Source organism: Delphinapterus leucas, chromosome 19 (genome assembly GCF_059928025.1).
Source record: "Delphinapterus leucas isolate spDelLeu-1000000601 "Yukka" chromosome 19, BTC_Dleu_Yukka2, whole genome shotgun sequence".
Taxonomy (NCBI): Eukaryota; Metazoa; Chordata; class Mammalia; order Artiodactyla; family Monodontidae; genus Delphinapterus; species Delphinapterus leucas.
Genome location: NC_143147.1, coordinates 37,228,785 through 37,241,246, shown reverse-complemented (window position 1 = coordinate 37,241,246; position 12,462 = coordinate 37,228,785). Strand labels below are relative to the sequence as shown.

Genomic DNA, 12,462 nt, shown 5'->3' with positions numbered 1-12,462 from the left:
CCCTTCACCATCCTGGCTCCTCCACCACTCACTTGGAGGCCCAACGGAAGGTCCAACTCCTGCAAGAAGCTTCACCCCAGGCCCTCTTGCCCCAGGCACTGACTGCTTCCTGTGAGGCCTGGCAGCCCTCACCGTCTGCACTGCTCCCTTATTAATTTTCAAAAGTTTTACTCATTTTCTTGCTTACTCTTTCATCCTCCTCTTTTCAGTAGATATTGGAGGCTTCTATGTACACATCACTTGGCACTGAGGACATGCGAGCTTGTCCTGTCACTCATCTTTTTACCTACAAGTTCTATCTTCCCTACTAAGCTGCCATCTCCTGGAGACCAGCAGCCAAATCACACCCTTGTCTGTCTTCCCCAGGGGGCAGCACAAAGCCAAAGCTGACGCTATTGCTGGGGACCGTCCACATGGCTCCCCACCCCGCCAGCTTCCTCTGCGGCTTTCTCATCTTCATACCATTGACTGCAGGAAAGTAACGGTATGGATCTTGGGTAAGGGCTGGCCAACTAGGGTAGGTACCATGCTGGCCCTTCATGCACATTAGAAAGCTCACATCAACCCAACCAAAATGCTACTTTGCAGATGAGAAAATAAATGTGTGGAAAGAGAAAGATTTATCCATTAAAGGACCACTGCGGGGAAGGAGGAATTATTATTCTGGAATGCTTATGTAAAGTCTTACTTGTAAGCAGGAAGATGAACTAGACTCCCCTCCTCTCCCAGCACCCTAACACGCCTTTATGGTTCCTTTACCCCTGAGGTCACTGTATTTCCTTCAAGTATAATTACTGCCTACTAGTAAAAATTCACAATAGTAACAACAATTGATTGACTGATTTACTAGCCATATATGTCCTGGAGAAATCCTCTACTCAAGAACTTCTTTGAACTGCGTTTTGCTTGCTTGATTTTTTTAATCTCATGAACAAGGAGGACTGAATAAAGTTAGCTACCCAAGGCTACTTAAAACTCCGAGGCGAAGAGAGGGGTGAGAAAGGCTCGGTAGAGAAGCAGAGGAGGAATTCCAACTCCAGAGGCCTTAACTGGCTAGGAAGGGAAAAGTATGGAGGCTGCCTAGGAGTCCAGCGTGAAGTCCTCCTATGAGAAATGAGATCAGATGGTAATGAGAAAGCCACTCGGAGCAGCTGTTATTGGGCGTTGCTGTGTGCCCGTCACTGTGCCAAGTAATCTCCATATAAACTTCAGCAATCCTAGGAGGCAGGTCCAGGGATTACTCCGAAGTTCCAGGTGGGACATCCGAAGCTCAGATCATTTGAAGGACCTGCCTGAGATCGTGAGCAGGCATGGCAGGGGCGGGATTTTGCCGGGATGGATCTGTGTATTTTCAAACACAGGTCATTCTGATGGACATTTGAATGGTGAGCCAGCAGGCATCTAGGTCTGCAGCACATTTCAGTTTATTCCAAAACAATGGTTTAGTGGTTTCAGATGAAGACATTTGCTGCGGGGACACCAAAGACTATAGTAAAGGAAGACATCAGATGGGACCAATACTCTCAATCATTCCCTTACAGAATCAAATACAGGCCCTGTACCTCCCCGTCCCTCTCTCATGTATTCTTTTCCGATGTTTTTTTCAATCTCATTACTTCCCCTACTACCTTCCCTCTCTCCTCCATTTCCACTGCTGAGACATAAAAAGTGATTCCTGGGTGAAAGTGATTAGTGCCGGTTGGAGGGGAGGCTTCTGAGAAACCTGGTAAGTCACCGCTGTCTCTCACCCTCTGGCTCTCTACACCAGGACGTTATCACAGCGCCTTTCTTCGCACCCACACCCCCACCCCCTTCCCTCTCTACCGAGTTCTGTCTGGATGTTGCTATTTTTCTAGTCTGGTAGACACAGCGCTGAACTGCAAAGACTCTGACAAGCCCCCGGCAGGTGCTGGCCTGCAGGAATCCCGCCTCCTGTAGCAGCGCAGAGAACACAGTGCCTCTGGGCAGACGGGCAGGAGAGAGGGCCGCATTTGGGGTCTGGCTAGAATGTGGGGCAGAGCAGGTTTCCCTGGCATGGGAACGGCCCTCCAGAGCTCAACTTTCTCATGCCAGGGTCAGGATTACAGTTCCTCGCTGGCACTCGCTGTAGTTCGCCTGGGAAGGGAAGCGAGAGTGGGGGCGGGAGGGTGGCAGGCAGCCAGCACGCCACCCAGAGCTGGGCGAGCTCCACAGGGCACAGCCACGTGCCTGGAGCACACGGTCACGCAGGCAGGCAGCCAGGGTGCCCGGGGCTCGCACGAGACCTGGGGGCTGGGTAGCCAGTGAGCGGCTGTTTCCACACTGGAGGAACAGGAGTTGCTAACCCAGAAGCGCAGCTGCTGGGGTAACGTCAGGGAAGTGGCTCGTCTCAACCCAGAGCAGAGGAGAAAAGTCAGGCAGGCTCTAAGGAATAGGGCCTGGGCATGCTGGGGAAAAAACAACAAAAACAACAAAAAAACGCACGTCCTATTTTTGCAGAGGGAAGGGCACTGGATGAAACAAATCCTAAATGGAGAACGGGTTTGGGAATAAGCCATTCCTTTCCCTACTTGCAAGCCACGACATCATTCTAGCCCCAGGCTCTGAGTATGCATGTGCCACACACCCTGTTAAAACCCCACAAAAGGGGGATTATTTACAGTCTCCATTCTATTGATGAGAAAACCAAGGCTTAAAGAGGTCAAGGAATCGACCTCTGGTTACAAATCCAGGATGTGAACCCAAGTCCCTGGGTCCAGAGCTGATACTCTTAAGCACCCAGTCACCCTTGCTGTCCATACCTGTCTGGGAATACCTCTTGCCAGAAGGCTAGGATCCACTGTCCTGGGAATGTTTCACATGACAAACAGGGCAGGCCTGTCCTCTACAAGGTGTGGTGGAGAAGACAAACCCTTACAAGAAACAAAAAAGTCTGCCTGCTTCCAGAACAAAGCTGTCTCTCTCCCCTCGTGATCTCCTTGAACCTGATGAATGAAAAGCACTTTCAAGATATACCTGGGGCGCAGTGCACCTCAACTCAATCAGGGCGCTGCCAATCTGCAGATTTATCAACATGCTGGAAGGGAAAATATATGAACTGCATGCCCTGAAGGGGAGGGAGAAACTGAAGCTTCATCTCATGATGCTGGAAAAACCAAAAGAAGCCTGTTGCCTAAGCAGGACTCTCATAATCCCAGAACCACCAGCACAGAACTCCCCTCCACCATGGTTCAGAACCCAGAGCCAGCATCTTCCTTCCATGTGAAAAGCTCATTACAAGGCAAGGTCAGCAATTCCAGGACACGGATTCCATCCTGCAAGGGTACCATGGGGTCTCCCCTACCTCCTCACTCTCCTTGGGCCACCCATTCATGCCCTCCTCTTCCCACTCACCACCACATGTAAGGGTTTTCACTTCACTCTGTAACCAGCCTTCATCACAACCTAGGCTCTGTGCTCAGAACTGGAAAGAGAGGCTTCGTAATTCTCAGCTGAATACGGGTCTAAAGTGGTAGGACACCCTCAAGCTATTCAAAGAAAAACCACCAGAGGAAACAATTTCAAATCTGGCTTTACAAGCATGTGATTTAAAAATAACTCTGCCTTTGTCTGCTATAGATGACTTCCCTAAAGGGACTGCTGTCCTTAAAGCAATTGCTCAATTCTCAGGGCAAACTGATTCTTATTTTTCCAGTATGCAGCACATACCTCCAGGAAAGCACTCCCAGGTACCACCTCTGATAGCATCTGACATGCAAACATCGAAGTGGTCAGGATGATTTCCTGCCTGGGAAAGTCCAGGCTGGCCTGGGAAAGTCTAGGAAGCTGCATCTCAGGTGACTGAGAAGCCCGTGCAGGTGGCTATAGCATCCAGGAACCACCACTCTTCCTTCATTAAGATGTCACCCCAGAAAGCTTAGCAGTAACCCCATAGCCACAGGAGGTTTCAATGGATCCCTGGGTTATTTCTTCAAGGAAAATTGTATTCAGATATTTAATTCATTCTTTGATCAGATAGCTAGACAGAGGAATAAGGATGAGTATATAAAACAGGAAAGAGGTTGGAGGGCAGTCAGGGTAAATAGTAAGAGAATTCACAAGAACGCTCACCTTGTCATTCCAAGACACGCTTGGGGTAAACCTAGAAATGCATAATTTGTCACCTCACAGCTTCATTTCCTTTCAACCACACAGGCAGCACTAATGGCACAATGTTACTGAGTGTAACTCAAAAGATGCATGCTGAGCAGAGAGCAGAAAACAAATGTTTAATAAAATTGCTTTGCAGTTATCTCCTGATTAGTCTGATGTCTCAGTTTTATCAACTAAAAGTGTATAAGTATACTCTTATTAACATTATATTTCTTCTTGGCAACTTAAGGTCTCCTGACCTTCTCAAAAGTTTTGCCATAAAGCATTACAGGAGGTAAAAAGCATCCATGTGTGTGACAGGACCCTGAATTAAGCCCAGATTTTGTCATTCAAATCGAAAGTCAGAGATCAGTAGTTCTCAACGGAGGTGATTTTGCCCTCAGGGGACATTTGGCAGGAACTGGAGACATTTTTACTTGTCACAGGCTGTGGGAGGGGGTAGTTTTACTGCCTTCTGGAGGACAGAAGCCAGGGATGCCCTTAAACATCCTACAATGCACAGGACAGTCCTTACAACAAAGACTTACCTGAAACGTCAAACAGTGCCAAAGCTGAGAAATCTTGCTCTAGACTGAAATTCTACAATTCCCAGAATGTTCACAGCTACATCTGTGCTCTTCCCTTCTGAGGACTTATTTTCCTCAAGATTAACTTGGTATTTCTATTCTGGTCACCACTGTGATTACAGAGAATAATCAAGAACTTCCTCCTTTTTCAGGTTTGCTTGTGATATACCATCCAACACTCCCTAGAATTTTACTTTGCATTATCACCTTTATAATGATCAGCACTGTACGAAAAGCAGTGTTATTTTACCTGCATTTGGTATTTTAAGAAGAGCTCTAACTTCTTTTCCTTTTTTGTCAGGACTATCACTGAGTTTAACTGAATTGAAGAGTATTATTTTGAAGTGTGTTTCCATTATGAAAAAGGACGTTTAAATGAAGAGCTTACTTCTAGATGCCAGTGCCCCGTCTGATCCTAGTGCCTTTAACTCCATAACCTAACAAAATGATAGCCACTGAAACTCAGCAGTCCTTTGTTACGGATTGCAAACCTGATTCGGGCATCAGACGTTTCTGAAAGTCATTAATACTGATTCTGTGAGCCCTGACAAGTGACTTTTAAGGAAGCTTCAAACTCCAAAACCCCAATTCTTGATTTTTCAGTGGAAACCTAAGGGTGGGGTCCCAATAACTGCATGCCTCTTGGGAAAAAATACAGAGTTTCTAACATGGCACATATCCTGTACGTGAGAGAAAACTGAGAAATACTTGTCAACTGAGTATATGTGTTAGGCTTAGAATACCCCAAGCCAAAAACTATTGGTCAAAATCTCCTGACATTTCTCTCCAGAAAAAAGGGTTATATACTGTACCTAATTGCTTTATGAAGGTATTTCAGAAGGCAGAAATTGGAATAAATGATGAAAGTTGACACAGAATAATGATCGTAACTGTTCTCATTAAAAAATAACTAGTGCTTGTCATTTGACCCTTTATACATACTGTCTCTAATTTTCACAATAGTCCAATCAAATAGAAATTATACCCTCCTACACAAAGGGAAACTGAGGCCCGGAAAGACTGTATCACTTTGTAAGGTCACACGGCTACGAAGTGGTCAGTCTCATTCTGCAGAGAAGATGACTGAGGCATAACTGTGCCTTCTCCCTGAGGCTCTGTCCCCTTCCTCCTGGTTGTTTTCTCACTCTGAATGGTTATTTATTTTGTTGTCTGTTCCTGGGAAAACGGCCTGTGTGTCCTAAGTAACAGGGGCTCAGGGTCACATAAAGGAGTGTTTCCCTAAGCTTCCGTGACCTTCTGAGGTGGTCAGAGGCTAAGACTTAAAGCCATTCCAGCCAGTAGCCTTGAAGTTATAATTCAAAGTGGGTTTTGGAGAAGGGGCAGCACAGAGAGATTTGATGGGAGAGCTTCAACACTAACATTTCAAGGCAGGGGCGTTCTCTTCCTCCTCTGCACCGTTTCGTTTCATTTTAATCTCGCTCTGTGTGTCACAGAAATTCTACACGAGTTGAGGACATAGACTTCAGGAATGATCTCTAGCACAAGTCTCCCATTGTCCTGCTTTCTGTCCTCCCCACAGCTAAGGCCCTTGGCTCAGCGACCTTCCTGACAATTTATCTGGCTTCATCTTTGTTCCTGGTTACCTGCGCTCGCTCGTGAAGTGGCCTTTCTTCCTGTTCATTTTGTACGACAGGGTACTAAAGGCACGAAGACAGAGCTCCCTCAACTTGTGTTTATATCTGAGCATTTGGCGGTGGGTTTTGAAGTACTGGTCATTTCAGGTAACGTTTTTGTGTAATATTTCAACACCATTTAAAGCCAGCCTTGGGGCCTTGTGGGTTTTGATAAAAGTGGATTACGTGTGGTGAACAGATGAAAATGAAAAAAAATATATAAGAACAATTTGGTTTATAGGAATGGGGAAAAGAGAGAGACGGGATCTGATGCTGAAGAAGGCTAAGCCACGCTTAATGTGAGAGCTGCTTTTAGATTTAGTTTCTCAATCGACGACAACACAAGATGAAATGGATGGAAAAGCTATCTGCCCCACACCCCTGACTCACATTTTTTTCCTTTGGGCCAGAGAACAATGCATATAGGTAAACCACAGCCTTATAGACAGTCTACCCAAATCATTCAGCAAGGTCCTATTATCTGTGTATTTGGGGAATGAGGAAAAGAGACAGAAGATGAGATGGATGCCTAAATTATCCAAATCATTAACTGCAGGTTGGTATTTCTTAAACTGCAGTCCTTGGATCAGCTGCATTAGAATCCCCCAGGGGGCCGGTTAAAAATGCATATCCCTGGGCCTCATCCAGACCTGAAAAATCAGACTTTCTGGGGGTAGGTTCCATAGAATCTGCCTTTAGCTGACTCTCCAGGTGATATGCTCATTGAAGTGGGACAACCACTACAATGAAATACAAGACTCCACTTTTCAAGTGTGCTAAAGCACCCCTGTTCGTTAAGACGTTTATATCACCCGCACCCTCTCCCTCCTTCTCCCTCCTCCCCACCTGAAGGGAGAACCTTCTGAGAGTTTACCTGGTCTGATGGGGCTCTGCATACAGTTTGGGGATGGGATGCCAGGGTGAATGAGTGCAGAGGTCCGACTGCTGAGGTCCATGACGGAGGGGGCAGCTGAGGAAGCCGGCTGTAGCCCGGGAGGGTGAGGGCTGTGGTCATGCTGAGACGGGCTGGGGGGAATGCCATTTTCCGACAAAAACTCCTCCAGGTCCATGTATTCCAACTGGAAAGTATCTCCGTCATAGGGAAGAGTTTTGTCCCATAAGGTGGGTCCCAAGAATGCTGACTGAGGGACCGTCGGGCTATTACTCTCATCATCCAGCTTCTTTTCCTTGTCTTTATCTTTACTAAATGCTGCAAAAAGGGGGGGGAAATTGGAGTTTAAAAAAGAAAATGAAAAAGTCTTGCTTTTTTAATCACTCCTCCTGGCTTCTGCTACAAGACTACTTCCCACAAATGCCAGGGTCCTTCTCTAGCTGCTGGTTCTTGTGGACCTAGAGTTAAAAGTTCAGGCAGGACATGGATCTCTGCCTGTTTTTCAACATCTTCCTATTTACTTTGGAAAGAAAGCACTAGTCCTCGGGACAGGGCTAGAGACTGATCTGGGATATAAACAAGACAGCACAGTATTCAGTGCATTATTTGAGGAGACGATAATTTAAATCTACAGTGGTAAAATAACACCTGCAATTACATACAACTGCTGTGATTTTTAAGAACACAGCCAATAACCAGGCATGATTTATCCTCCAGGAAATTGATTACAGTAACAATATGAGGTCATTCATATTTAGAAAGCCAGTGCATTCATAATTCTAATTTTGGTAAAGCAGGGACTCTCCACCCTTCTTTGATACCGTGTACTGAGCACCTACTAACATACCTGGTTCTTTCCATATATTTTTCCCCCAAAAGAATCTCATAATAAACTTGCAAATAGCAACGATCCCCATTCACAATGGAGCAACGGAGGCTCTGAGACTTGATAGGAGCTTGACCAATGCCTCACATTGCAGAGAGGAAAGCTGAGAACTGCCTAGCCCACAATGTGCTTTGCTTCTAAAGCCACTGAGGTACGTTGCATTTTACAAAAGGAGTTTCTTGTTTTGGTTTGGTTTTAAATACGAAGTGTTTTCTTCCTCCTCTTCCCCAAACACTGAAGTATGATCCAACTCAAAAATTATACATGTATGCAACCTGTCAAAAGCACAAATATCAGAAAAGGTGGTTCCTCTGGATACCTGTGATGGAGGTGTGCAGCTGCTTTCTACCTGGAAGTATCACTCACCCCATTAGGTCTTTAACCAGCGCTCTGGATTTGGACAAGTCTAGTACTCAGGTGCGGGTGGCATCTGGGATTAAGCAATTTGGCTTCTGAGCTTCTTCCTCACAGAAACACAGTCTCCATCGCCATTCATTCTAATCCTCATCTCTCAAGAATCTGACTTTAAAACACCCACAGATGCAAAAGACTGCAGGCAGCACCTTCCTCCCAAGTGCTCCTCCTTAAAGGGGAGTTAAGAGGGAAGCTATGTTCTGCAGACGGGGAACCAAACCCCTCAACTCTTGTAATGCAACAGGTTGCCCTAGGAAAGAAGATGCGAGTAATCCCGGGCTACTTGTAGCCAAATGATCTTTCAAGACTTTACACTCTGAGCCGCACGGTTCACCGCACGGTTCATATCTGCTACCGTGATATCGAAGGCATGAAACCCAAACGGCAAATCCCTGGCGGCACCAGCTGGGTTCGGCGCCTCCTCGCACGACCCCTCCTGGCCCGCTCCAACCAAGGTTGCCTGGGGAAGGTTTGGGACTTACCAAGAAAAGGCTCAAGCCAGAGGAGGCTCCTGCGCGGTTACACGTGAGCCTGCTCCGCTCTCCCCTCCCACCAGGAAAAGTGCACTGGGAAGGTGGCAGCGCTGGGGGCGTGCGCGGCATCCCGCCCAGAGACCACTCCCCCAGCCAACCCCAGCCAACACCCCCCTTTCTGAAGCACCCAGCCCGGGAGAACAGGCATCTCCGCTCTCACCTCGGGTGTTCCAAACACTAACAACTAACAGCAGCGATAAGCACGATCCCAATACCCAGGCTCCGCAGTGAGACCCCCGACTCGAGCCCCCACCCGCGTGGAAGCCGGCCCTGTGGTTTCTCTTCCCAGCCCGCGCTACTCTGCCTGCGTGCAGGCGGTTTCCCTCTGCGTGCGGGTGAACCTCAATCTAGGGAACACTGACCTGTCAAGTTCTATCTCCCACCTGCGCCGCCCGAGCGGGACCCGGGAAGGCCCGGCCGGGTCCCCAACGCTATTTTAAACGTTGCTCAGCGAGAGGGTCCCCTCCCCTTTTTGAGGAGGAGGGATGGGGCGATAGGTGAGCTCCTCGATTTCATCAAAGCAAGGCCGGGGTGCCGGGGGCAGGGACGGAGGGGTATGGATGCTCCAGCGGGGGTGCCCGGCCCAGGAGGGGGCCCCAGAAGCGTTGTTCCTTCCCAGAGCGGGGCAGCCAGGAGGGCAGCGCTCACCGTCTTCGTGATGAAGGGGGAGCTTCAGCGGGTTCTCCAGCAAGGACCTGAGCACGCCGTAGGGAGGCGGGATAAAGGTGGGATTCAGTGGGAGCTGTCGGGACATTTTCTCCATCGCGATGCACTCAATTTTTTTTTCTTAAAAAATAAAAAACAACCCCAACCTCCCCCCAAAATGTTGAGCTTTTTCCTCCGTCCTTTACCAAAAGTTCTCGCTTTCAAGGAGGTGCAGACAGGGAAGAAAAAAAAATTACTTATGTCTTTATAAATACATCTGCGTAAAAATATAAAAACAAAAAACTTTCGGGTTCCCAATACAGTCCCCAGAGAGCGCGCCAAGTGCCCGCGGGCTCCTCCACGACGTGCAGGATGCTCTCACTTGCTTCGAACCCCTCGTCTTGTTAAATGTTCAAAATTGCGAAAAAGAAAGAAAAAATATGCAGACAGCTGCAGAGGGCGGAAGGCACCGCACCGCCCGGCCGCGTCGCGCTAGCTCAGAGGCCGCGGGCCGTCCCACCCCACCCCCCTCCCCGAGCCAGCGGCCGCTGCTCCCCCGCGCTCCGCTGCCCCGCAGCGCCGGGCTCAGCGCATCCGGCCGCCCATGTGCCGCGGCCTGACAAGAGTGACGTCAGGGCCCGCACCGCGCGCCGATAGGCGTGCGGGGGCGGGGCCCCACGCGGGCCCGCCCGTCCGCCGCCGCGTGTTTAGCGTCGTCGCGCGCTCCAATTTTCTGGGACCGTGTGGCTCTGGCGGGCTGCAAAGAGACAGGCGTCGGGGCGTCAGGTCCCCTGGGCCACAGACCTGGGCTGAGAATCTAACTTTTTCAGAGCAAGAAGAGGAATGAGAAATTTATCTCAGTAGTTTTTAACCTGGGAATAATCTAGGGAGTTAAAAAAAAAAAAAAATCCAGATGCCCAGGCCGCATCCTAGATCAATTAAATCGGACCTCTGGCCTGACATCCAGGCAACATTAGTTTTTAAAGCTCCCGGAGTGGTTTTAAGGAGCAGCCAAGTTCGACAATGATTGGTTTAGATCGAATTGAAAATACCCTTCTAAATATTTCTCCTGGCGCCAGCCAAGCTTAGCACCCTCTCTCTTGCCCCGTACTTGCTAGAAGTTCTAATGAGTTACAAAAAGCAGAGAGGGGGACGACAGAGACTCGTTGTGAACTGTTTCCCACGCTTTGAAGGGGGTATTCATAGGGATAAACTTTGGCCTGAAGTTGAGTGAGGACAGGAGAGAGACACACAGGGAATGGTATTTCAGAAATATTTGCTCTAGGAGAGAACATATGACTGTGCCTGGGTTACGAGATCTGCACGGTAGTTAAAATAATTTTGTAAAGTTTCCCTTAAAGTGGTATAGGCGTTCAGGACGATCGCAGCGGCTGCAGCTTTGCCAGTTTGGTCTCAGGGCTCTGGTGGTCGCTGAGCATTGCCAGCAACTGGGTGTGGGTTGGGTGGGAGCGCTGGCATCCAGGCTTGGAGAGCTCGCAGCAGGCACCGGGGTCTTCCACTCCGCCTTTGTCTCCTCGCTAAGATTAGGGTACCGTCATCTGGGGAAGGGACTGAAAGAAGGAACGGGCACAAATTAAAGAAAACATTCTTTCAGTGAGGCAGAAAGGCCTCTGTAAAGACTGCCTCTGAGGTGGGATATGCTGGAGTCTCAGTGGCTCTTCCCTGGAGCCCCCGATGGCATCTGGAAGCCAGGAGACCAGGTGCAGGGTGCCCCTGGCAGGGTGACTACTGGCAAGTGCCCTTCCCTCTTTGAGCTGCAGTTTCCTCGTAAAAGGCATATGATCAAGTGACCTCTACATTTCTCCTCACTAGAAAATTATGACGAAAGATAAGGTACCATTCTAAGTGAGACGGTGCTGTAATGTTTCAGATTTCAACCAAATTCCAAAAACATCAGGCTTAGCTAATGCCACATACATTTATTGAGCACCAACTGTATGCCAGGGACTATGCTGGAACTGGGGAGAAAAAGATGAATAAGACATATCTAACCCTCAAGAAAGTTTAGTTTCGGGCCTGGCATATATGTGCATTATAAGATTGTCTTAAATGAGCAAAAATGGATAGATGGAAGTTTGGATAGATCTCCAAACAAATCACTCAAAAACCTACTGGCTTAAAAGAACAACCATTTTATTTTCTCTCATCATCCTGCAATCTGGCCTAGGCTCAGCTGGGACTCTGAGATGGCCAGCCTTCTCTTCCTCTCCATGGAGGGTCAAGGTTTCTCTACTTTCATGTGGCCTCCTTACATGGTCTCTTTGTGTGGTCTCTCCAGCAGTGTAGTCTGACTTCTGACGTGGCAGCTCAGGGCTGCCAAGAGCCATCCATCCAAGATAAGCCCCAGTGTGCAGTGCTCATCAGGACTTTTCTTGCTAGTGTTCCACTGGTCAAAGCAAGACATGTGGCCAAGCCTCGAGTTGGTGTGTGAAGGTACCATACAAGGGCATGGAAGTTGGGTGGAATACTTCATTGGGAGGCCCCCAAAGTAAGAGTCTACCACAGTCATTAAGTTATTTTATCTTAAATAAAGGCAAATAAGATCAGAGAATTTATCCAACATCATTGGACAGAGCCAGCATTTGGACCAAGATCTTCTGACCATAAGTCCAGCATGTCATTGGATGAATATGTGTCCACTCAGTCATTCATTCGGTACTGTAAAGCTCTGAGGGCTGTGCAAAGATAAATCAGACCAGAGGGATCAGGTCGGATGGGAGCTTAGAGACTGGCTGGCGAT

The 12,462-nt window shown here is 48.2% G+C and overlaps 1 protein-coding gene across 2 annotated transcripts in view; it reads right to left on the bottom strand.

The window, feature by feature from the left end:
• Positions 1-10,232, bottom strand: part of HLF (HLF transcription factor, PAR bZIP family member) — a 54,584-nt gene extending 44,352 nt beyond the window's left edge. For both annotated transcript variants that reach the window (XM_022552571.3, XM_022552572.3), the window contains exons 1-2: positions 9,705-10,232; positions 7,206-7,541 (exon numbers count right to left, since the gene is read on the bottom strand). In XM_022552571.3, the coding sequence (XP_022408279.2) occupies positions 7,206-7,541; positions 9,705-9,819 (451 nt within the window). In that variant the 5' untranslated portion in view covers positions 9,820-10,232. The remainder of the gene's footprint in view (positions 1-7,205; positions 7,542-9,704) is intronic.
• Positions 10,233-12,462: the final 2,230 nt, after the last annotated feature.